Below are 25,879 nucleotides of genomic sequence, written 5' to 3'. Positions count from 1 at the left end.
TAGTGCAGGCAGGGTGTATGTTTACCGTATGCTATACTGAAATAAACAACAAGCACGGCCCAAATTCCATATTAAGCCTGCGTGTTAAGATAGAGAAGTCCAGTGCCTAAAATTAAAGCTGAGTCAAGGCTGAACCCAAAGGCTCATTCGCAACATAAACACTGCACGTATGCTGTTCTGGGCCAGATAAGTCACATTTGCATCATTTGATAAGTGCAACAGCCAATTTCCTTCCAGTTTGCTTAAATGGCAATAACAGGAGGCGAAGCAGCCTCCTCGAGCCCTGACCCCACAATTACGCAAGAACTCCAACCAAACTGAATGTACCTCCTCATGCCCATGAGGTCACTTACTCATGGTACGTGATTTCTGATGCCTCAGAAACTTTACGATGCATCTTTCATGGACGAACAGCAATTCTTTTCTTTAAAAAAATGAAATAAATAAAATTAACTTTCACGACAAGGACGAGAAGAAACCGTTAGCCAGGACTTTGGTTTTGAAGTCACGTTATCCCCAGTTTTCTCCTGTCCACAGAAGGCGATCCCCCCTCTCCCGCCCCAGTACTGCTGTTCCCGGCGGATACAGGAGTGCCAGGTGCCCTGGGGAGCGCGGTCCCGACACGCGTGGAGGGGCCGCCTCCCGCCTGGAAACCCAGGGCTCCGGCTGCGCCCGCCGCCGGCACCGAGCCCGCCCGCCCCATCGCCGTTCTCCTTCCCAGTAATTCCCACCGGTAGCCGCGCCCCACGCAGGGGTGACCCGAGGCCACGCAAACCCCGGCCCAAGGCCCGAGTCCGCCCCAGTGCGGCGCTTCCGCACCCTAAAATTCCACCCGTCGCCCCCCGGCGCGCAGACGCGCGTTAAACACCGCGGCCGGGGAAAGCGCGGAGCCCGCCGGCCCAAACCCCCGCGCCGGGGCCGCGCTGGGCCGCAGGCCTGGCGCCGCGGTATGGCGGCCGCGGGAGGTGGCAGGCGGGGGAGGCTCGCCCGGGCGGCGCCAGCATGGAGGGGCCGGGAGGGGAGGGGGGTCCCCGGGGCAGCCGCTCCGTTTCGGGGGCGCACGCCGAGCCCCGAGCGGCGCTTCGCGGCCGAGCTGCGGCGGAGGCGGCGGCAGGAGGAGCCGCAGGGAGCCGAGCGCCGCCGCGCCTCCCCACCCCCCCCCTCGCCGCCGCCGCCGCCACCACCCGTACCCGCGCCGGCTCGCCTCGGCCGGCAGCGGCCCCCGTCCGACGGCCCCGGCCCCGGCGGGCGGCTGGCCCGAGGCAGCGAGCAGCGGCCGCAGCGCGCTCCCTTCCGCCTTTTCCTGGGTCTCTCTCGGGCAGTGACGTGACGTGCTGACGGCGGGCCCGGCCCGGGGAGCTTGGCCGCTTCCACTCAGCTCCGAGCTCGGCCCCTCCCTCCCCTCCCGCCCGCCCGCCCCGCCGCAGCCGCCGCCGCCGCCGCCGCGCTCGGCCCAGTCGCGCTGAGAGAGGCCGCGCCGAGGCGAGCGCCGCCGCCCGCCACCCGCACGGTAAGCAGCCCCGGGGCTGGGCCCCGCCGCCCGGCCCGGCCCGGGCCTTCCCCTGCCCGCACCAGGCCGCAGCGCAGGCCCCGAGGAGGCCGCAGCTAGGCCGCGCCAGGGCTCCGGCAAAAGAGCGGGCCGCAGGGCCCGGGTCGGCGGGTTCCGCGCTCCTAGCGCGGTCCTGGGCAGCGGGAAGGGCGGCGTGAGGGGAGCGGAAGCAGAGGGGGGTGGTTGCGGGCCCAGGGGGAGGCGGGCGAGGTCGGTGCCAGGCCCCGGGCCCGGCCGAGGGGGGTTCGGAGAGTGTCTGGAGGAGGAGACAAAATGGCGGCGCGCGGGGGGGGGGAGGCGGAGGGCGCCGGGCGCCATCTTGAATTAATCGCTCGCCATAGCCCGTGCCTCGGCGCAGGCCGGGCCGGGCCGGAGGGGGGAGCCCCTGGCCCCGCTCATCGCAGTGCCGGGCCGCAGGCTCCGGAGAGGGAGAGCCCGTAGCCTCCCCACCCCCGCTTCTCCCTCCTCTCCCCCGCCTCTCCCTCCTCCCCGCCTCGGCGCCTGCCAGCCAGCGAGTCGCAGGGGAGCTTGGCGTTTTCCGGCCCGTGGCGGCTTCCTGTACGGCCGTGCCAGGGCTGACAGCCGTGCCCCGTCCTGCCGCGGCGCCCGGCGCGCCGTCCCCGTGATGTCCTCCCGGCCGCCTGGGGGTTCGGCGGGCACGGTCGGAGGTTCGTCCTCAGCCTCGGCGGGGAGCCGGGTGTGGAGGCGCGGGCCCCCCTTGGGTTCCCCCTTGGTGCCGGCTTCTTCTCCTGTTTATCCCCTCTCCTGCAGAGGCCCCCAGCTGAGTGGAAAGTAGTTTCAAAGGGACGCCCGAGACTGGTTATTTCCCTAATCTAGGTTTCGTTAAGAAGTAGCTCAGGTGTCATCTGACGCACAACATCCCTATGAAATTTGGAGAAAACCTATTTCTTTAACCAGTCTGTGCAAATTCCCACACCGCTGAACTACAACAAAGAGGAAAAGACTTGAGATTTTTTTACAAAATCGCAGTGAAAACAGCAGTATTGATTATCCTGCCAAAACTGAGGGAGATGCGTCAAGAAATAAACAGCTAAATGATTACACTGTCACATTTGTAACATCGTTTTTATTCTTCCATTTGTTCACCTCATAATAAGGGGGGTTATTTCCAAGACAAGAATTAGGTAATACAGGAGTATAATTTTTTTAACCTTTCATGTGTGTGTGATTGAAAGCGTGTGTGTACATGGCATTCTACATAAGTGGGTCATGTAGGGAGAGTTGTGACACTGCAGCAGTGGCATAGGCTGAACCCACAGTTGTCTCATAACTGCAGCTAAGCTTCGGGTAGCGCAGGGCTCTAACCCAATTGGGACATGCAAGACATGCTGCAATTTTTAATGGGAGGTAGCAAGGCAGGATGGGAGCTTGGTTATGGTCGTACACTAAGTCATCCCAGCGTAGGGAGGGATTGGGGCTTGGACATGAGGAATTTTTGCTGGTTTTGCCTTGATTTTTCTGGAAAGTTTTTCTGTGTTGGAATTTGGTTTATGCCTTTACCACAAATAAACAGATGTACTGTTCTTTCCTTAAGAGTAAGCAAAGTAGGCAAAGGGCTGTCTTATGTATCTCTTTTTCATAAAGGTGGCTTTTCTGAAGTTTTCCCCTTTTTTTCCTTTTTTCTCTCTTTCTTTTTTTTTTTGGTGAGAGCAGAGAAACTGTCAGTTTCTGAAGCATGTTCCTTTCTTCTAAGGAACTCTATTTTTAAAGTTGCTCTCTCTTTAAAACGTGACAGCTCGTCTATTTCTTTTTGTTTCATCTCTATTACCTTGCTAGGCCTATTGAGTCAAGGATCTGTAATGTGGCAAGACTAGTGCACTGCCTGTGTTGCTTCTCTTGACTGATTGTACTCAAGATTTACAGAAAATACCTGCTTTTATTTTTGAAGGTTATTTTATTACTAATAGCTTATTACCATTTCTTCCATTTCATTTTCTATATGTCCTTTCACTTGAAAATACTGCCTTGACTTTCATAAACCCAAACCCAGCAAAGTCTCTGGAGAAATAGGTAAAAATCAATTTGTAAGAACTAACTTTACAAATGGAATTGGGTGTATTTCAGAGTTGTGTTAATTCTCGATCCAGGTGAAGCTGGCATAGACCCAAGCCAAGTGAAACATGTAGATATTTAGGTTTTTCAGAGGTGTAAAACCTGGATTTAGGTGCCTCATCTTTTTCTGAAGTAGTAGCAGAAAAGCAGTTCCCGAATTACTGAGATTTGAACAATGAGACACGTAGGTTTGGGCTTTGAGAAGAGCTAAGTGTAGGGTCATAGCTGAGCACCCGCTTCCTCTCTGGCCACCACCTCTCTCTTGAGAGTTAAGTTCCCAAACCGGAAGTGAAAATTGGTTCTATCCACTTCAGTGCCAAAACCTCTTCCTGAGGTAAGTGTCAGCAGGAATATTCTGAAGGAACTGAGGACAGTTTCTGTCTGTCTTGGAATCTTGCAGGAAAATGAACTGCTGGAATTGCTTTTTAGCCTTGTGGTACCACAGAGCTCAGGGTGCTTGCTAAGGAATTTGAAGGTGTTCAGTGTGGTGCTTGCAACAAGGAGCTCTGGTATTCCTTGTGTTGCAGAACAGTGCCCCCATCACGGAGCTGCCCGTTGGTACAGAACCGTGTGGCTATACCTCCCTTCGTGTGGCTGAATCTTGGGCCCCAGTGCTGGCCCACTGCTCAGAAGAGCAAGCAGGAAGAAACAGTGGTTTCTCATCTACTGGTTAGAATGCTGAAACCCTGAAACGATTTCAGGACATTTTTAGGGATTGGGTTTTTTTCCCTGTCCATGGACAAATGCCTTGATGTCTTTTTGGACTGCAGATTTTGATTTAGGCACCCTTACTACTATAGATAGTTCAGTTAAATCCTGTTTTAAATGTCTGCATCCTCTTCTGGTCCTCTTTCTGCAGCAAATTTCCGTGGCGGGTGAGGTCTGTGCCCTAGTGACGTAGTGGAGCACTTTTAAAGTTTTTATGGTCCTGCACAGGGGCAAGAATTTGTGTACTTGAATTTGTTGGCTGGGTCTGGGTGCAGAAGCACATTATGGGAAACCTTATTTAGGAAGAGACTCATGTGGGGTTCTTTTTCTTTGGAAGAAGTGCCAAGGTTTAAATCTCTGGCCTTTTTTTAAACTCTTGTCTTGAAAACCCATGTGCCAAGGAAACTTCTTCAGTTTGTGAAAAACCTGAGCCCTTGTTTTGCAGAATGTTATGTCCCTGTAGGTGTGAAGATCTTGCCAATATGGAAGAGGCCACACTTAAACAGAGGAAGTGGTTGAAGGTCTCCTGGGCTGTCACTGCTCGTGGCAATGTCTTTATGAAGCTGCACTGCTGTGAACACTACAGAGACTTGTTGGGTTTAGCATCTGTTGCCTGGAATCTGGGCAGCAATGAGATGGTGTCAATGTGCATAGGAGCTGGGGAGTAGTGATGGCAGCCTCTGGGTCTCAAGGGTGAAGAGGATTGGCAGGACGATGAAGGAGAACCTCAGTCAGAGAGACAGTGAGGAATCCAGGGAGAGGATAGAGAAAGTATGTGCATGAATCATAAGAAGTAGGAATTTGTGGTGGAGTGATGGTCAGGTGAGTGATGAAAGCAGGAAGTGGAGAAAACACATGCCAGTTCTTCCAGTAGCTAGTGGTGAACTGACACTTCAAGATAGTTGGGTGCCAGCTGATCAGAGTCTAGTACGTATGATAATACAGTCCTCAAAAGCACAGGCAGAAAGAGCATCTTGACTTTGCCCAAAGAGCTGGACAGCGAGTGCCATCTTCTTACATGTGTGTTGCTTGAGGAAAAAGGCAATTTATTTCTGCCAACCCTTAATCCTCCCTGCCTCCTCCCAAAAAAATCTCAGGATTACTGGTACAATCTTTGCTACAAATTGATGAGTAGCAAAGTTTTGCGTGAATGATGGGAGTGTGCTGGAGTTACAAGTTGGAGAGATGAAATGAGCGGGTGAGGAGGTCATGAACATAATGTAGGTACAGGCACCCAAGAAGTTGGAGAAGAAGCAACAGAAAAGAAGAAACTAAATGTGGAAGACAACACAGAAAAGATGGGAAGATGAATAGGAAAGACATTTGTAATAGACTGGATAGGTTTGCACTGAATAGATGGAAATAAACCAATTTGGGTATGAATAATTCTTGCTTAAATATGAAACCTTGTTACCTGTTCTTGTTTCTGTGTCATGGCAGAAGTTGATTGATCAGTCAAGCTATGTCTTGCACCCGAGGCTGAGAAATGCTTTTCTTCTGCTCTTGATTCTGAAAAAGCATCTGGGTGAAGAGCTGTTCCTGTTAATAGCGGGTGTTTCTGATAGAAATGCTTGACAATCAGAATAATTGTGAGGTGATTTATATCCATCTGGGCACAACAATGATCTGTTGGCGCAGATGTCTTTAAAACAGAGGCCTTCCTCAGAAGCATCACACAAATACGTGACTCCTTGGATAATTATTAGATTGTTACTGCTTTTCTTCCAGTTCAATTTCTGGCTGTATTTCTCCCTCAACTTGTAAAAATGCATTTTCTGATACATAAATTATGTGGTTAGCTGCAGAGAGTTTGAGCTAGAAAAATGGTGAAGTCTAGAAAATGCTTGCTACAGATTATGGTTGTAGGTTTGTGGCTTTGAGTAGCTGTTAATTTTTTTCTTTTGTAGAGCAGTTTTCCCCATGAAGACTTAATTAACGTAAATGTTAGTTGATGTCATTTGGAAAGGTTATGACTCTTACGGAAACATTGGGCAGAATCTTAAAGTTTTCTCTACAGCTTTTGTATAAGTATCACAAGAATGGGGAGATTTGTGTCTGTCACTGTGAAAAATGTTTGGAGGAAGGAAAATCACATCTTCCACTTGTACATCTTCTGTTGCCTCTTGCCGGTTCTGCATCTAGGAAGCTAGCTGGATGAAGGGCAAGAGAGTAGTACAAGTTGGTCTTAGATCATATTTTACCCAGTTAGGTTTGCCTCATCCTAATTATAATGCACATATGTAAGGAGCAAAATTGAGATTGCACTTTCAGATTTTTGTAAGTATTTCAACTTTGTGGTTGTGTTTGTTTCTTTTGTAAAGAAGATGGAAATCTTAAGTTGTTATTATCCATTGCAGAAATGTTGTCATTTGGTAGAATATGACATTCAGTAAGTTTTGAGAACCGGTGATATTTTTTAATACAAAAGCAAATAGGTACTTCGTCTTGGGGCAGGAGTTTTTAAAGTATTCACATATTAGGGGTTTGAAAACATACAATGTTTTGTTTTGGAAGCAGTTTACATTGGTTATTTCAATTCCTGAAGTGACATAAGAGTAACCTCCTCCTGGTCACCTGAGTATGAGCACAGGGGACATCAGAAGCGCTGTGCATTTCAGTTTATTAGCTGTCTGCCTTTAACTTACCTTATTAAGCCTTACTGATTTGACAACACTCTATTCCTCATCATCCAAAAGGCTTGAGTGTGAACTTGTCTAGGTTTTGATTAATTTTTTTTCTAAGATTATAGGGAAATCATATTTTCATACCCCTTTATTAGCTGCTTCTCTTGTTTGTGGGGTTTTGAGAAATGGACCTATGGTGTTCTAGAGTACTATTTCTGGAACCCGAACAGAAGTACCCTAAGTGAAACCTGGTTCATCTTAAAGTCAAGAGGCGTTATCTGTTCACTTCCATGGGCCCAAAATTTCTGCTTTTCAGTGCACAGGCAGAAGCAACCTTCAAAGCGTAATACAAGTTAAATAACCTTTCTTCTTTACCTTCTACAGACACTGTGACTGATGAGAGTTAAAGGCCATGGATGAAGATGGGCTTGAATTGCAGCCACATGAGCCAAACGCATTTTTTGATCCAACAGGTCTGTCAGGAGATAATATGTTGATGAGAGTGCTGACATTAGATGCAATTGACTGTCATTTATTTTGTCTTTGCTTGGAAGTGCTGTGCTGCATCAGTGCTTTTGTATAGAGTAGTTGCTTTTGATTTTTTGTTTGCTTTTATTACTCAAAGCAATATGAAGGAGCTACTGTTCTGTCAAGTAATGGTTGGTTGGGTGTTGGGGAAGAGTCTTAAAAATTGGTAATCTTTTCTAGGAGAAAATGCTGATCTTAGTTATGTTAGCATCTACTGAGGACTGACTTTGTCAGCTCCCCATATATCTGTTTACCTTAAATGCTCAAAGGCTATTAACGCCTGTTTTACTAAATTACAGTGTAGTGTAAAATAGAAGGTATTTCAGTTATTAACCACCTCATCTGAGTTAGTTTTACAATTTAACTGCTGTTTTAATTATGTTTTTCAGGAGCTGATGCAGCACATATGGATGGAGATCAGATTGTTGTGGAAGTACAGGAGACAGTATTTGTTTCAGATGTAGTCGACTCGGATATAACCGTGCATAATTTTGTTCCTGATGATCCAGATTCTGTAGTAATCCAAGACGTCATTGAGGATGTTGTTATCGAGGATGTTCAGTGCCCAGATATTATGGAGGAGCCAGATGTATCTGAAACTGTCATTATTCCTGAACAAGTGCTGGACACAGACGTAGCTGAAGAGGTTTCTTTGGCTCATTGCACTGTCCCAGACGATGTTTTAGCTTCCGACATAACAGCAGAAGCAATGTCTATACCAGAACATGTACTGACAAGTGAGTCAATGCATGTACCTGAAGTTGGACATGTAGAACATGTAGTTCATGATAATGTTGAAGAAGCGGATATTGTCACTGATAGTCTGGGAACAGATGTTGTTTCTGAGGAAGTTTTGGTGGCAGACTGTGCATCGGAGGCAGTGATTGATGCCAACGGAATCCCTGTGGAACATCAAGATGAGAAGGGCAACTGTGAAGATTACCTTATGATTTCCTGTAAGTGTCTGGGTAAAGCCATCAAAATTCTTATGGTGTGGGCATTGGGTAGTCCTTGAAATGTCTGAGGGAGGGCTTACAATAGATTTTCTGTATTATTTAATGAAATGCAGATCTCACAAATGTACTCAGATAGAGGTATTTTCAGGAACATGTACGAACTAGAAATCTGGTGAAGCTAATGGAGAGGAATACAGGCAAATGTATGTCTAAGTTGTTTCTGTAGCATTTTATAGTGTACAAAGAAAAGAGTAAGAATTTGAGTAAACTAAATGCCATATACTTAGTAAGTACTGAAAGAAAATAAATGTGGCAATGGTTGAAAACGCACGTATGTGCAGGTTACTAAGATTACTTCCAAGACATTAAGAAAATAAAAGAAAAAATAATGGAAAAGGGAAAGTAAAAAACCCTATTCTTTGGAAGTCCAAGTGATAATTTGTTATCTTTGTCTTGTTTTTTGCTAAGCCCCCACCCTTTCCACCCCATTTACAGTTAGATACAGGCAACAATATGGTTTTCTTTGCTGTTAGGATGTGTTTTGTTCTCTTGGTTAAACAAAGGAGGGGGGTATGCTGCTAACAAAAAGAGTAGCTATTGCTGCTCATAGCTGTGAAGCAACTGTGAATATCTTAATCTCCCTTAGGAACAGTGGCACAATCCATTTCAAAAGACTTAAACTAGAGGGTGGAGAAAAGTAGAGCGTATCATCAGCCCTTTTTCTACTGAGGATATCCATTTATGTGAACTAGAGCTTACTTTATCTTACTTATAATGATTACTCAGTGTAGCACTTAGAAACATGAGTGTCACTGCTGAACATTTGTTTGTCATAGAAGTAGAAAAGCCTTGTTAGGCTGGTTTCTTTAATTGCCATTTCAGGCACTTCAGAGGCAGTGTTGAATGCCTCCATTGATGAGGTATACTTCATGCTCTGCTTCAGTTACCGGGTTTTTTTCTTTTTTTTTTTTCCCCCGCTTTTGTTTTTTTGGTTTTTTTTTTGTTTTTTACCTTTGGACACTTTTTTGAAATGTATAATAACTTGTTTTAATTTTATATTCTGTACTTACGGATTTTAATGTTGCTTCTCCTTACCTAGGATCACTGCATTTCTTAATTTATCATCTCTTGAGTTCCTTGAGTAACCTTGTGCAGCCATGTTTTGAGTTTATATGAGGTACAGTTGATTCTCTATTATCTGGGAAAACAATTAAATGGGATAATGCAAAATATGGATAACACAAAATATTGTAAAATTAAGCTGCAAGATCATACTGAGGTGAAATAGGTCAGGGATGCTCTCTCTGAAATAGTATTTATCCAAACTAATAAGTGTACTCTGTACAGTATAGTACAGATACAACTTTCTCATTCTGGACCCGAGTTAGATCAGATGAAAGCAGCTCAAATGCTTCTGCAGCATAGTTAGGCAACAAAGTGGGTAATCCACCTATGCATAATTGAGGCCTGACTGTGTAAAGGCTCTGGTGGTGATCCTTACCTGTTTCTTATGCCTAACCGTAGCTTTCTAAGATGCTGTTGCTCCTGTCTCTCTGCTCACCCTCTCCCTGCAGGCTATCATCCTGCAGCATGGGCAGCCTCTGGGGCCGCTGTCATAGGAACACTTTGCAAATACTGTCTGTGTAAATTCAAGTGAGAGGGTTGGGTAGATACGTGTCCCATTCAACCATTGCCAGTGGCTGAATGAGAGCAGAATGTCTTGGCAGATGCCATATTGCATGGTCCTTAAAATACCCACCCAGCTGGGAAGTCGTCTTAGATGTACCGGTTGTCAACAGGTGGTAACTGGCAAAAAACACAGGAATTTAATTGTTCAGTTGTGCTGGGATATTCTCTGTTTTCAGCCACGTATGTCTGCAGTTTCATAAATGGCTCTTGATAGTCTTGCAGTGTGCTTTGTTTAGATCCAGAACCTTAAGTAAGGCAGCGTTTAAAACAGTCATTATGCTACAAAACATGCATCCTTTTTATTTGTGTTCAAAATATTAAGTATGCTCTAAAATTAATTTTAAAGGGAAGTTCCCTATTACCACCTACTGTGTTTAAAGCCAACATAACAAGTTCTTCTGGTTGTGAAGTTAGAGTCTAGTGCTTTTCCGTCAAGTAAAGACTATCTTGCCAAATATGTATGGAAAACATTATTTGAATTAATTTCCATGGGGTTTTTTGCATCGGCAGTGTATGTGCTTATTGATCTGTTGACTGTCTCAGTTCTTCAGCTGAACTTAGTATTAGGTGGCTTTTTAAAAGGCAGTAACGTCAGCCAAGTTTTTGAATTTTTTCATCCTAACCTGTAAATTCCTGATTCTGGCAAACCTCCTGGAACTGCTGGGGCAGATGTTGGAATATAATCGTGTCTGCTATTACAGTAGCCAAATGTAGCTGCTTTCCAGATCTGGGAGCTAGACTCTGTTCTTCAGGATGCTTTTGTTTGTCTTCTTTTAGCCTAGTCACTTGCAAAGCAGGGAATGACACTTTGTGCTCTCTCTGTCAGAGGTTTCACAGTCTGTATTTTTCAGTGGAAGTTACTGGCAAAATCTTTTTGCTGTCTTCTTATCTTGTGGCTCTCTTCATGCATTTCCATTTTTGTTCCTAAAGAACTGAGTCTACATAGATTTTCTTAAAATAAGATGATTTTCTTAGCTTTATCCTGAAAATAGCTGTTTCGAAATGACTAATGTGTGTGTACTGTGTAAATGTTCTGTTTCTACCTTCTTTCTTGGTTAGGCTGGTTTGTCTTTTCAAAGAGTACGGTCCCTGTGGGTTTCATTCTGTGACTTTGCTTCAATAAACTCAGTATTTTAATATTTCTTTTCCAGTTGAGATTTAATTTAGCTTCTGCATTGATATGCCTTTGGTTTTTTCATTTCCAAGATGATGTTTCTTGGCACAGCTTATCACTTGCCTTTTGATGTACTCACCTTTTTTCTTAGATACTTAATCTGCCCTCAAGCTTCATTTGTGGTCCACAGTAGACTTGAGGCACTTACGGCAGGGCAGAATCAGACAGTCATTCAACAAAGAATGCAAACTGCCACTAGTTAGTAGCTTGAAAAGGATATGAGGAGATTTCATAAATCAGGTTTTCTTCCACATGTGCTATAACAAGCCAGTTCATGAGTTTGGAAAGAGTAAATTGCATTCTGGCTCACACTGGTACTAATTACTTGGTAGAAAATTGTAAGGCTTGGAAATCTTTTCTCTGTGAAACAATGAGATAAGCTAGTCTTTGTCAAAACAACAGGAAAAAAACCCAAAACTGCATTTACTAACCAATGAGAGTAGTGTATTAAACCTGGCTATAAGATGGAAATGAAGATTTTTGCTTGCCTGGTTTTATGCAATGTGGCGAAAACTTGTTCTGTAAGACAAAAAGTTGTACTCTGATATACTCATATTTAATTACAGTAAAAATAATGAGGCACAAAGGTGGTTGGACAAGGGGAGTCTGGAGAGAAGGAAGGGTAGCTCCACAAAGTCTAAGCTGCAGTTTTAGGAAGTTATATGATGTTTGCAAATATAGGGGCTCTGTTAGGTCCATCCATATATCCTTACTTTGCTCTGAGTTAGACGTGTCTTTTGGTTGTTGTATATGAATTAACACTTTTGATTACAGGAGTTAGAACCCAGGGTACTCAGAGAACAATGACTACATCTCTTCATAGGTTTAGGTGAAACCTATCGCTTCTCATCCTTGTTGGATGTTTAATTTGAAAGCAGTGGATCTGATCAACAAAGCTATGAAGTTCATGCCTTCATTAGGACTTCTAGTCAAGAAAACAAAATGCTTTTATTTGCTTATTTAGCATAAATAAGTACTTCCCTCTTTTTCCCTGGAGGTTCTTAAAAATGCGGGAAATCACGTTTTTGTTTCTGTGAGGTAGAACTTGCTGCCAGGCTTCTGCCTGACCACTGGAATGGTACCAACAGTTGTCATAGCCAAGGCTGCTGGAGAGGTGATGGAGATGAGAGTGCCCTTGGGCTGAGTCTGCCTCACGGCTTAGTCTGATTTGTGTGCGGGAAGAGAAAGACAAGCATTAGGTACTCAGGAAGTTCTCCTCTCCTAGATTCCTGCCCTGAGGGGAGCTTCAGAGGCATAGGCTATACTGTTGCTGATGTGTAATGGCAATGGCATTGAAATCAAAACAGAACAGGTTTCTTTTTTCGCACAAGCTAGGAAGTCTGCTTTACTGTTTAAGAAATAACTGGATGGTAAAAATAACTTCTTTAGTAGACTAGGAATTCTTGCTATCAAGTGAAGTACAAGTAAAATGTTTCTGTCACAGATGACTGAATAAAGTCTGTCTGGGGAATGCAGCATGCTTTTAATCTATTTTGGAGGAAACAGAATAGTTAGCAGTGACTTTTTCATTAAGAATGGTTGGATAGGGTTGTTTATTTTGTAAGCAGGCGAGAATCCCATGACATGCGTTTTTTTAGCAGCGAAGAGAATCGCTTGGGAATGTAAAGGCTGACAAAATAGATGATTCCCATCTAATTGCTCCATAGACAGATTTTAAGATCTGTTAAACTGATGTAGAGCCAGACTTTTTCTTAGAATGTTTGTAAGAACTGTTTTGGGGTGTTACTTAGCAGTGAACAGTCTCTAATTGAAAAAGATTGGAGGTTTCTCAGTGCTTAAGTGAATTTTAACTTTTACAATCCTTTTATTTTCCTCATTAATCCCATATAGAGGAGAAATGGTAGGAAAGAATAAAGGTAAAAGCTTATGGAAACCATTAAAAAAATACAGTTACTGGTATTTGCATTTCTCTAGTGAGAAGTAAAAGACTGCAAGGCTTACAAAGTCTGTATCTGCTGAGCCATTAAATATTGAATATAAAAAACTGATAACAGCTTATTGGGAAATGATATGTATCATGGTTAAACAAAACATTTACCATTTAAGCAAATGCAGTACGCAGGATCTTGGGCTGGCCTTTGTGCTTCTATGTGGGGAAACTGGCCTCAGCTGGGTTTTAAACATGGTTTTGATTATCAATGCACAGGAGCTTGTTTCTGTCCCAGAAATGCCACTGGACGTATTTTAATAGGAGGGTAAAGATACAGGAGATAATTATTCATTGGACATTATAGTTTATGAAATTGGATGATTATTTTAATTATATGTAATGTTTTCTAGGAGATAGAACGCATATTGCTCTGTTAATGTTGCCTGCCTCTTTTATGTCTTTGCTTTACTCTTTGTTCCTCTTTTTCTATCTCTTGGTGTCTTTTTGTTGATTTCCTTGTAATATAAATGATAACTAGACAGGCTTTAAGTATGCCATGTCTTTCATGTTGTGTGACACCTTTCGCATCTGTTTGTGTTTTTAATAAAATTCAAGCATTATCTTTATATGGAAGCAATTACTGCAGCATTGGAAAAGCACATACGGTTTTTAGTTGTTTATTGCGGCTCATAGTGTGCAAAGAGCAAGCTGCTCTAATCAGTGAAGCCTGTGCAGAATGGCAGCAAACCAAGCATAGAATGCATTCTTGGAGTTTACATAAAATAACATTGTGTCTAATAAATTTTTTCTCTTTTTGCTTTAACTTGGAGAATTAGTCTGAACGTACTAGTTTACTGAAGTAAAGCTACCAGCTAGTAGAGGGGAAAAATATCATACACTTAAAGCTCTGAGTGTTCAGTTTGTATCTAATTGAATGGAGGCACAAGGTATGGCAGCACTGGAATAATGCTAGCTTGAACTTTTTTCTAGCATGTGACTTGTGATTAGTTTAGTAACTGCCCGGTGTCTCTACTTGAAAGGAAGTGTCTCTTAAAAGCTTAAGTAATACTTTTAAGTAAGTTTAACTAGTACTTTTGAGTATTTTTGTGTTTGTTTCTGTAATTTCAAAGAGGAACAATGTGAGAAAAGATCAGTCATGCATGGTGTTTGTGGGATCCCTTGATGGGCTGTGAATGCAAATGAAAAATTCAAACATCATCAGAGTTCCACCTTCAAACATTGATCATTCAAGTATTCATGAATATCATTTTCCTTGATTGTGAGACTGAGATCTGTGGAGAATGCAGAAACACAGGGAAAGTGTTAAATAGAAATCAAATTTCATAAGTGCTGCCAGAGCATCATCAGTGAATCAGTATAGGTAAAAGCTTATGTAGCCATAGGACAAAATACCATAGAAATGGTACTTTGTGTGATAGATAACCATTCTCTTTCACCTTGTTTGTCTCTTCTGATATTTACCTTTTTTCCTACCTTTTTTCTTTCCCCCTTTTCTTCCTGTTACCTGTTTACTACTATACTGCAAATACTATTACTTTTCAAACACTTCAGAGACTTCAGTTTTTCAAGGGTGAATTTTTTTCCTTTTGGATGAGAAATGTTGGCCTAATATTCTTGCACATCAGTTTCCTTACAATTTAATGGTGCTGATAAAGAATATTTAAACCAGTCATTACATTTTTAAACCACCATTGAATAGAGAGGGAAATCAGGGATAAATAAACTCTAAATTGTGTAATGATTTTTTTTTTTTTTTTTTTTTTTATTTTGTAATGTTGTTTAAAAGGTGCCTTTCAACCTTGGAGAACTTATTTCAAAGAGTAAATGGAGCATATTTTTAAGATTAGAATTCTGTTGTGTGAATGTTATCAATAGATACTTCCATACATACATGGAAGTAAAAACCCCTGTTTTGGGTAAAAGAACCCAGCCTGTTTCACATGGTACGTGTAGGTTTGTTTTCTCTCTGGCTGCTTCAGCTATAATTTTCCTTCCTTGAGTATGTTCCAGCATCAGTTGAGCTTGGTGGCAGACTTCCCCTTTGGCTTCAGCGATGTAAAATCAGTCTATGCTGATTTGAAAGCCTTCCAAGTACACGTGTGTGACACTGGCAACAGCCAAGTTAAAGGAGGACAACTACATAAATCTAGTGTAGGAACGAAAGCAAGCTTTCCTTTTGTCAGTGTTCCAGTGGCGTTTGGTGTTTCATGCATATGCCTGAGAATTTATGAGAGTCTGTTCAGTAACTGAATATACATACTATGGAGTGATGTTAACATGGTTCAAAAGAACATCTTAAGGTTTTTACTTTTGAAATGCTTTGGGGTTTCAGCTACAAGATGTTATGTTGTCCCATGACACAAAGTAATTTTTTAGACATCTTACTGCCTTAAACATTCTGTACAGTGACCATTGATCCTGAACTTGGCATAAGAGATTTTGGTGGTTTTTCTGCTGCTCTTTTGGTGAGGAGAGAGAGACTAATTTGTTTCAATGCTTCGTAATTTAATGTTATTCTTTTTTTTTTTTTTGGTGGGTAATGATGCCCAATTGAGAAATTGTACTTAAATAGTGTTGTGTTTGGTGCATGAGACAGAACACATGCTAATTGATCTAATTTAAAGGCCAATTTATTGACTTAATGGCAGGAAAAGAACAGTAATAACATTTTGAGCTTCTTTCTTTTAAGTAGATCTTCAATGGAAGAGTTGCAGTTACGGAGTAGTAAAGCTATGATATAGTTTCGAGGGTAATGAGTGCCAGTAAAACGAGCATACTTATAACAACATATTTTGTATGTTCTAAGCATAGTAGTTAAAAATTCTACAGTATTTATGGGACAGAGCTTGCACTTCCTTTAGCATAAATGTCATGTCTTGTCATGAATTGAAGTTATGCATGGTTCTGAGGGAGCTGTCAGCCTCCAAAAGTGGCTTTATGCACAATAAAGTCACAAATTGCAGAAGTATGTCATCATGTTAAAATTCTTAAATAATCTCAACACTTGAGAAACTTCTGGGGCTTCTGAAATTGAGAGACTCTCTGAAGGTCTTGAGATGCTGGATTTTATTTTTGTGAATGCGTATTTGGTAATCTTTAAAACCCATGCTTGGTAGAGTAACATGGAGAGCGTGTGCATGTGTCTCCGTCTTAAAAAGCAGAAATGGGTTCTCATAAAGCTGGCTGTTAGCCATGTTTATGTGGGAGGCCTGGGCAAGTTACGGCAATTCAAACTGAAGCATCGTGTCGGGGCACTTCTGAAAGCAAAGAGAATAAAATCGGAGATGATAGTAAGGAGACTGTATGGGGCTACCTCTGTGTTGAGCGGGCGAGAAGAGTGAAGGAGTTTCTTCCTGTAGTATTCACTTAGGTGTCTTCTCTAGTCAGCTGAAGAAGCATCAATAACACTGCCTTGCAAGGAACCAGGTCTGGCTGGCAGCAGTAGTACTGCTGGCATTAGAGACAGAATTGAGCAACAGTTAATGCTTTTGGAAAAAAAAAAAATCAAAACAGTTAATAGCTTATTAGTTGTGAAGGAGAAAGCAATTAAAACTGAGAATAAGTGAAATTATGCCACAGAGTAAGTACAAACATGCAGTTTCTTTCTACCACCACCTTGCTGCAGATCACTGTTTCCCTATTAGCTTTGCCTGGTGTGGTGTTCATGCTCCTAGTCATATCACTGCAGCACTCTGTACTTCCCCCTTAATTAGAAAATATGGCTTGCATTTATTTTTGTATTTATTGTCATTGTTTTCAAGGATATGAAAAAATATTTATGGGTAGGTTTTTTATCACAACGTTTTAATCTTAAACTGCTTCCAAATTTGAGTAGTAAAGTCTTTCATCTATGTCTGTCTGTATATGACTGGATAATTGTAATAACTTGTTTTTGTAGTGGATGATGCTGGTAAGATAGAACACGAAGGTTCTGCTGAAATTACCATGGAAGCAGAGTCAGAAAGTGGCTCTTGTAAAGTGGATGGCATATGTCCAGAAGTCATCAAGGTCTATATATTCAAAGCAGATCCTGGAGAAGATGATTTAGGTAAAATATGCTCATTTTGGAATACTCTAACTGACATTTTAAATTTTGCATTATTAGAGGCTGTAGTTTCTCTCAAGTCATTCGTAAAGAGCTCTAGATCTAATGTTAAAGAGTGGCAAACTTTAAATTTTCTGTGGTTTAGTGTAGAATTTGAGCAGCGTGTCTTTAAAATATTTTGCTCTGGTCTTCCTAATTAGGGGGCACAGTAGACATTGTGGAGAGCGAGCCAGAGAATGACCACGCAGTTGGATTACTTGATCAAAATAGCAGTATTCGAATTCCGAGGGAGAAAATGGTTTACATGACTGTAAATGATTCTCAGCATGAAGATGAAGACCTAAGTAAGTAGGTGGCTTTCATCTGGGAGCAGGGATTTTCACTTTCAGCAGTGCAGTGTTCCTATTAATTTTTTCTTGACTTCTTTTTCTCTTAGATGTTGCAGAAATAGCTGATGAGGTTTATATGGAAGTGATTGTAGGAGAGGAGGATGCAGCAGTGGCCCACGAACAGCAAATTGATGACACTGAAATTAAAACTTTCATGCCTATAGCTTGGGCAGCAGCTTATGGTAGGTAACACTCAAAGAATTCTTCCTGGGGACATTGTCTATGGCAAAATGTTGGGAATTATTATTTGGAGGGTAGTGGAGCATTTGTGCTTTTGTGTTTGTTTTTAAAATTTTAGTTTAAGAATGGTTTTTTGGCATAATGAGCCTTAAGATAAGGAGAAAGAAGTTACAAGGCAGGCTTCTTTTTACTCCTATTTTAACAGGCATTTTCCTTCATACTTTCATGGGAGGAAGTACACGAGCTTTCAGCTGAAAAATTGCATCTCAAGTACATCTGTCTTTCACAGTTTTAAGACAGAGTAAGAGCTGGCTTGGGAATAGAGCTGAATATTTTTATTTGGGGAAAAAAAAAGCACAGATGGAAATATGTAAGAACCAGGTTAACAGTGAAAAGCAACACTGACCTCTAGCTTGATTGAAGTGCTTTCTAGAAGGAACATATAAATATGTGATTTTACTAATGGAAATAATTAATTGATTCAAAAAAAGAAACTGGAGGGAGACATCTTAAAATTTTAACAGAACCTTGATAATATTTCCAGCATGCAGAACCCTTTTTTTTTTTTTTTTTTGATTGTTAGTATCTGAGCACCAACTGGTGCACAAACCTGATTTCCAAAACTTGCATAAGCTGGCAACTGAAAGCTCATGCTAGAAATGTTTCCATATTGCCCCTTTCTCGTTCTAAACAAAGTAGAAGAAATAGTGGAGTAGAGGACAAAACTTACTGTACATCTGCACAATGTGTGTTGTGGTGATGGTGCCAGCAGCCGAATGACAGGGAAGTGCTGAGAATGCGATGAGGGCTGGAAGCAGGGACAAGGGAAGGGAGGGCAAGATTTCAGGGAGCAGCGTGTGTTAAAAGTTGTTTAGGATGGTAGTGCACCCAGAGCCTTATCTTTGGCCATACACTGGTGAGCGCAGTTTCAGTGGAGAGGACGGGACAAGCCAGGTGGAGTGGGAATTAAAAATTAAACTAGGTGAACTTGGAACAACAGCAGTAGACTGAACATTCAGTGATTTTGGAGAAGGAGTAGCAGAGTGTATTAAGAACAGAGAGATGGAAAGGAGAATTGAAGAATGTGGGAAAGAGTGGAGTGAATTGTCAGCAGTAAGCAAGGTGAGAAGTGGTGGGAAGGGGAGAAACAATGAAGCATGAAGAGTTCTCAGAACTCCTTTTCAGTTTAAGAGGGTTTAAGAGCTGATATCAGTGGCATCTTAAAATATTAAATTTGTTCTATTGCTGTCTTGTAGCAAAGCCCAGTGCCACTGTGCTTTATATTACAGCAAGTTTTCGTGATTTTATTCTAGTATCAGAAAATATTTGGGGCCTGTTTTGTATTATGCTCTAGAAGGACTTTTCATGCACCTGTGGCAATCTATATTTTGTACACGTGAAATGGGTATTTGCTTTTCAGCGTTTGTCACTTGCTGCATTTGCTGTTCTAACACTTGAGCTAGCATATAGATCAGAATCCTCAGGATCTGCTCGTGCCTTTTTCTGGCTGTGAGTCTTCTTACATTAATCATGAATATTAATTCTCAGCACTTTACAGAGGGAACAGCTGTTAAGCATCTTGCACTTTCTTCCACTTCAATCTTCCTGTCTTATTTGTGTGCTTTACTTTCACCAGGAACTGTTGCCTTTTATTGATTAAGTAAATACTTAACCACAAAATTTGTTGTTAAAATTTACTTATGCCCTTAAATCACCAATGTTGAACTGATTACCAATAAATACCTTCCCGAATGTATAGATATATTTACTTGTAATTTTCATGTTTGTTCTACATCCAGTGATACCATTTGTGTATTAAACAGGAAACTCTATGAGGCAAAGATTGTTTCCTTGTTTCTGTTACACAAAACCGAGCATGCTCTTTGTTCGCAGTAGAAAGAATTTGTAAGTGTTAGAGCATCAGGTGTGTGAATAGTAAGTAGAGTGTTTTGTGGGCAAGTTTATGGGCTGTTCAGAATAATTCATTGATCTCTGTTCCAGTTCTGGTACTTAGTGTGTGAGAAACCAGTCAGGTAAATTCAGATTTAAATTCCAGAAGTGAATGAGAGCTCACACATGAACGTATTTCAGGACTGAGAGGAAAATTTGGCACAGTAAATATTGTGACATGCTATTGTCTACTGTTGTTAAACATTTGGGGCATAATTAGCAACCAGAGAAATGCAAAAAATGCTTCATTTAAAGGAGGACTCATTGTGAAATGGAAACCCATGGATTCCTGTAAATTGTGTACTCCTGTAAAATCAGATTAACAAAGGTTCATAATACCAAAGGCAATTCAGAAGTTACATACAGAGAAGTTTTGCAGCTCATCCTGTACGTTATAATGGTTTGTTTAAATGTCCAGATAATAGTTTTATCATTTCTTTTATTACCACTGTAGAGTTTGTTGCTCGTATAATTTGTAGAGTGATGATGGTAGGTAACTTTTTAACTTATTTTATTAGGTAATAGTAATGATGGCATTGAAAGTCGGAATGGCACTGCAAGTGCTCTTTTGCACATAGATGAGTCCGCTGGACTTGGGAGACTGGCTAAGCAAAAACCAAAGAAAAAAAGGAGACCTGAGTCTAGGCAGTATCAAACAGGTGAGTAGCGGGTGAATCCTGTACTCTCATTCCTCTAGGCACTTATCCATAAACAGATGTCCTTTACTGATGGTATGTGCAGTGTCTTGTAAAAACCAGTGATTATTTGGGGAATTCCATGATTCTGTGATTCTGTGAATTATTTTGTTGACATCACCTGTGCATCGTGAGTGTGTATTTTATTTTGAAGGTTTTAAATACATGGTTGGTTTGGATTGTGGGGGTGTTTTAAAGGAAACCATCTCTGACATAGGGAAGAATCAGTATTGTAGCAAAAGGTTAAAAACCTGTATACTTAACTTGCCACACCAGTTTTAATGTTTAATGTAAGTTTTTCAAAGATGATGTTAGATAAATGGTGTTTTGTAGTAGTGCTTTTAAAAACCCTTTTTGTCTTTATTGAAAGCACAGAGAACAATGCATTTCTTTGTATCAGCTCAATAAGTAACTGGAGGATCTGAACATTATATGTTTCATTCGGTAGTATACTTTTATACAGTTTCCTCTTTTAGTTGTGAAATAACTTGCCTTGATGTTCACGCCAATGTTCTTACTTGCATCTGTAAGAACAGATGCGCTGCTTTGGCATTATTTTGTGTTGCTGTTACTTTGTTACTGTCTGAATGATTTATTTGGTTGATAAAGTTGAAAAAGCACACAACTGCTTTCTTTAGTAGCCTTACCTTAAGTGATACTAAAAGTTTCTTTCCAAATTGTGACTTAACTGTAGGAGTTCTGTTTTGTTTAGCACTGAATCAATAAACCAGGCAAATTTTAATCTTAAAGTTTGCTTTTTCTATTTCCAGCTACCTAGTCAGTTCTCCTTCTGAAACATTTTTGGAAAAGAGAGCTTTATAGCGTGCCTAGACAAATTCAGGGTAAACAAGTCAGGCTGATGGATGAGTGCAAATAAGTTCCAAAGCTTTGAGGCATCCGTATGTGAAATGTGTTCTCATTGATTGCTGCTTGATACCTCTTCAGATTGTAACTGTGACAGATGGCACAAGAAGGAGGTGTCAGTGTGGGGACATGTGAGTTGTAGTCAGCGGTAGGTGATTAAACTGCCAGATTAAACTTTATCTACAGATTCGTGAAAGTCAAGGAAGATCATGGGCTGCGCCTGCTATGTAATAGTTTAACAAGCTGGCCGCTGTTCTTTGCACCAGCGTTTGTTTCTGCATGTATTTAGCGTGTGAACTGGGTCAGAATTATTCTAAGTAGAATTTCTTGAGGTGAAGACCAGCTGGGTGATGTTTGGTTGTCTCAGTCAAAAAAACATTATTTCTTTTCTCCCGATAATAAGACCAAATGGAAGTAGTAATTCCCTCAATTTTTTATACCTAACCCAGTAACAGGCTGGTTTATTATATAGTAAGGTGTATGTGTCTGACCTTATTTAACAGTTCAGCTTGTTGTAAAGGTTGAAATAAGACATGTATTGAAGTGTAATATTGTTGTATAATATTACTGAAGGGGTTTTTGTTGTTTTTCAGCAATAATTATTGGCCCTGATGGTCACCCGCTGACAGTCTACCCCTGCATGATTTGTGGCAAGAAATTTAAATCGAGAGGTTTCTTGAAAAGGCACATGAAAAACCACCCAGAGCACCTTCTTACTAAGAAGAAATACAGATGCACAGACTGTGATTACACTACGAATAAAAAAATAAGTTTACATAACCACTTGGAGAGTCATAAGCTGACCAACAAAACGGAGAAGCTTATTGAGTGCGATGAGTGTGGGAAGAGCTTCTCCCATGCAGGAACTTTATTTACTCACAAGATGGTGCACAGGGACAAAGGAGTTAATAAAATGCACAAGTGCAAATTCTGCGATTATGAGACAGCAGAACAAGGGTTGCTGAGTCACCACCTTTTAGCTGTCCACAGCAAGAACTTTCCTCACATTTGCGTGGAGTGTGGCAAAGGATTTCGCCACCCGTCGGAGCTCAAGAAGCACATGCGGATCCACACTGGTGAGAAGCCATACCAGTGCCAATATTGTGAATACCGGTCTGCCGACTCTTCTAACTTGAAAACTCACGTAAAGACTAAACACAGTAAGGAAACGCCGTTCAAGTGCGATATTTGTTTCCAGACTTTTTCAGATACCAAAGAGCTACAGCAACATACGCTTATGCATCAAGAAAGTAAAACACATCAGTGTTTGCATTGCGACCATAAGAGCTCAAACTCGAGTGATCTGAAACGACACATCATTTCAGTCCACACGAAAGACTATCCTCACAAGTGTGATATGTGTGACAAAGGCTTTCATAGGCCTTCAGAACTGAAAAAACACGTGGCGGCTCACAAGGGTAAAAAATTGCACCAATGCAGACATTGTGACTTTAAGATTGCAGATCCGTTCATTCTGAGTCGCCACATACTCTCAGTTCACACAAAAGATCTTCCATTCAGGTGCAAGAGATGTAGGAAGGGCTTTAGGCAACAAAACGAGCTGAAAAAACACATGAAAACACACAGTGGTAGGAAAGTTTATCAATGTGAGTACTGTGAGTATAGCACTACAGACGCCTCAGGCTTCAAACGGCATGTTATTTCCATTCATACAAAAGACTACCCTCACCGGTGTGAGTATTGCAAGAAAGGTTTCCGAAGGCCTTCAGAGAAGAACCAGCACATTATGCGGCATCATAAAGATGTTGGGCTGCCTTAAAGTCTCTTCCACAGACTTCCGGCTGGAATTATAAAGGAATTTTTGCCTTTCAGGCAGTTTAGCTTATTTTAAAGCCAATCACCTGCGATCACCCACACACAAAAAACGACAAAAAAAAACATACTGTGCATTTGATTTGTTGCTGTATAAAAATAGGATTATTGCTTCTAGTTGACTTTTATACCTTTTGTTCAATAGCGTGTTCTGAATTCTCTTCAGTTTGTTTAATAAATGAAGAAAAGATGGCAACAATAAAAGTTGCATTTAATAAAGTAAACCCCGTCTCTTACTGAATTTTTCAACCTTAATAGTTTATTTAAGTCTATTTATCTTACTGACCTCGTTGATACTCACAGTGTCCATGTTAATGCAGTTTTGTCATGAATTTTAAAAAGATGAATTGTCAGAGGTGTGTATAAAATGGGGAATTGTGATGTCAAAGTCACTAGGGTCCAACCCGATTGTTCTGTTTCGACTATACAGACTCTGTGGCAGGTTAACTGTTTTCCATTTGAGGAGTTACACATCTCACTTTACTGCAGAAAACCACCCTGCGTTTTAATTCAGGTTTCCGAGAGAAAACTTTTTAAAAAATGGTTTGGGGCATTTGTTATCTTTCTTTGGTGAATTTAAAGCGTGCGCAAATATTACATTTATTGTTCTGTGCTTCTTTGTCTTTGAAAGGTTTTGTGTGTTACAAATGAGTTGGATTTCTTTCAATTTACTGTTGTCTTAATGTTGGAAAGGTAAAATACCATTGTTCCGTTTGCAGAGTTAATAGATCACAACTGTCTGTACGTGCCGGTAAACGTACCTCAAACATAATGTTTTTATGTATTCTGGTATTTCTTTGAAAGATCAGTTTGTGGTTCAAGTCACATTTTTGTTGTGAGTTGGTTTAGAATAAAATTTAAGACCAAGAGGTGCCTCAGTTTTGGAAATGAGATATTTACAGTGCGAGCTTCAGAGGGGGATGGAGTGGAGCAGATGCTTTCAGAAGGGGTAGAGATGTTTTAACGTAGATATCCTTAATAAGTAACTTATGATAGTAACAGAACTGTTTGTAAATTGAATGTTTTTCCTGAGCCATTAGCAGCCATGTTAAGCTGCTGTTTATTAATTAGTACAGTATCCAGAATTAACCCAGTTCTTTTAATCTGTTTATAAACAGCTTGGAGAACATTACAATTATTATATGCAATTTTGCCACCTGAAGACTATTATAAAGTAGCACCGTATCATTTGCTAATTGCAGCATAAGTGTACCACGCATAAAGTCGCGTACCTTAACAACAACCGCAGAGTGAAAACCCAATTTACTTACATGCCAGGGTTTAGGACCCAGCCCTGCTCCTCTTGCTCAAATTCCTGCTGAAGTCACTGGCTGAGGGTGGATGGCAGAACTCAGACCCAGCTGCCTGCCACATTAGGGTAGATTTGTAACCAACAATTCTCTAATGGAGAGGGTTCAGAGCCTGGCCCAGTGCTGACTGTTGTTGGTAGGCAGGTAACCTTGTTGAAATCAAACTAATTTTAGTGACGATTCCAGGTTTGGGGTGATCAAGGGACAAAGGTCTCTTTTCAGATGTATCTTGTCAGCCTTTTGTACTTTGTTTTGGTACCAAGCCCTGCTCCTACTGCTCAGCCCCCTTTCTGTTTCACTGTAAACTGAAACACTTGTGTTTAGTTTGCAGTCGGGAGAGTCGAATGCCATGTCACTACCTTTACTGTGTAATGTGGTTTTTTTTCTTCTGATGCCTGCTTGGCAGTGCCCCCCGGCTTGTCCAACGTGCTCTTGTGTAACACTGCTACTAGCGGGCCGTGAGTCTTCCGTCTGTAATACCTAGGTGTGCTGCACTGTGCCTTCCTTGAAATCCCGGTGGAGTCAGTGGGTTTCACACATGGCTGTAGCTGTCTCTCTCTTGCCTACTGATGCCAAATTAGATGCTGTAAAACCAGTAGAGATTTTCCATTCGCCTCTTTGCAAAGTACCCTCCTGCGACTTCCCCCCTTCTCCCCACCTCCTAAGTTCAAGCGTTTTTCTAACTGGAAACCTGAAAAGTGTGCAAAATCTGTGTAAGTTCCCATAGCATCGCCAAGGATTTTAGCCATTTTGAACTTTATTTTTTTAAATAAGCTGAAAGACAAAGAACACAATTTTACACATTTGCTTTCTCTTACGTAGCCTGGAATCATACACACTTTTTTTTTTGTTGTTGTTTCTTAAAGCACAATGTCGGAACTTTTTTTTTCTTTTTTTCTCCTTTTTTTTTTAAGGGTTTGGTCAAGTGGTTTTTGTAAAATGTATTTGTCTGTATAAAGAGAAGATGAATTATAGTTATTGTTAATGTACTGACATTAGTTACAGGTTAGTTTTAATTCTTAAATAATTTGCTTAGCAAATGCTATAAAATGGATGTTTCAGTTTAATGTTTAAAAAAGGTACAGATTTTTACAAGGACATAATATAAATTATTGTTCTGTAGAAAATACCCTGTTAAATATTGTATACGTCCTGCCCTCTGTACACTTTGTAAAAAAGACAAAAGGAAAAAACAAAATACATAGAATCATATAGGGATGTGTGACATTATTGTAATTGTGTACTTGATAATAACGTGAAAAAATAAAATTCAAAATATTTTCCTTTTAATGAACGTTCTGTCTATTTGATGCCAGTTCCGAGCCCAGGCGTTGTTCTGAGGGACGCAGTCATCCACAGCTCTGGTGCACCTCAGCTTGTTTTGCTGCTCCCCCTTTTCC

General features: G+C 41.3%; 1 protein-coding gene and 1 long non-coding RNA gene across 6 annotated transcripts; one reads left to right on the top strand and one right to left on the bottom strand.

Moving 5' to 3' along the window:
• Positions 1-74: 74 nt before the first annotated feature.
• LOC115601154 lies at positions 75-1,351 on the bottom strand. The gene is made up of 2 exons (XR_003989252.1): positions 1,191-1,351; positions 75-424 (listed from the first exon to the last, which is right to left on the bottom strand). It is a non-coding gene; the product is annotated as an uncharacterized LOC115601154 (long non-coding RNA).
• A 16-nt stretch (positions 1,352-1,367) lies between these two features.
• ZFX (zinc finger protein X-linked) lies at positions 1,368-24,211 on the top strand. 5 transcript variants are annotated; one of them, XM_030470706.1, is made up of 8 exons: positions 1,368-1,510; positions 7,339-7,427; positions 7,872-8,438; positions 17,112-17,261; positions 17,459-17,602; positions 17,695-17,829; positions 20,296-20,436; positions 21,930-24,036. In XM_030470706.1, exons 2-8 carry the CDS (start codon positions 7,367-7,369, stop codon positions 23,114-23,116), a joined length of 2,385 nt encoding a protein of 794 aa, XP_030326566.1. In that variant the 5' UTR covers positions 1,368-1,510; positions 7,339-7,366; the 3' UTR covers positions 23,117-24,036. The 5 variants fall into 5 exon arrangements, with proteins under 5 accessions (XP_030326566.1, XP_030326584.1, XP_030326575.1 ...); XM_030470715.1 differs by lacking the exon at positions 1,368-1,510 and adding an exon at positions 2,203-2,694; XM_030470742.1 differs by lacking the exons at positions 1,368-1,510; positions 7,339-7,427 and adding an exon at positions 9,538-9,615 and having other exon boundaries at positions 8,361-8,438; positions 21,930-24,211.
• The last annotated feature ends 1,668 nt before the right edge of the window (positions 24,212-25,879 follow it).

This window comes from Strigops habroptila, chromosome 2, assembly GCF_004027225.2.
Source record: "Strigops habroptila isolate Jane chromosome 2, bStrHab1.2.pri, whole genome shotgun sequence".
Taxonomy (NCBI): Eukaryota; Metazoa; Chordata; class Aves; order Psittaciformes; family Psittacidae; genus Strigops; species Strigops habroptila.
This window is presented reverse-complemented; position numbering and strand designations above follow the sequence as displayed.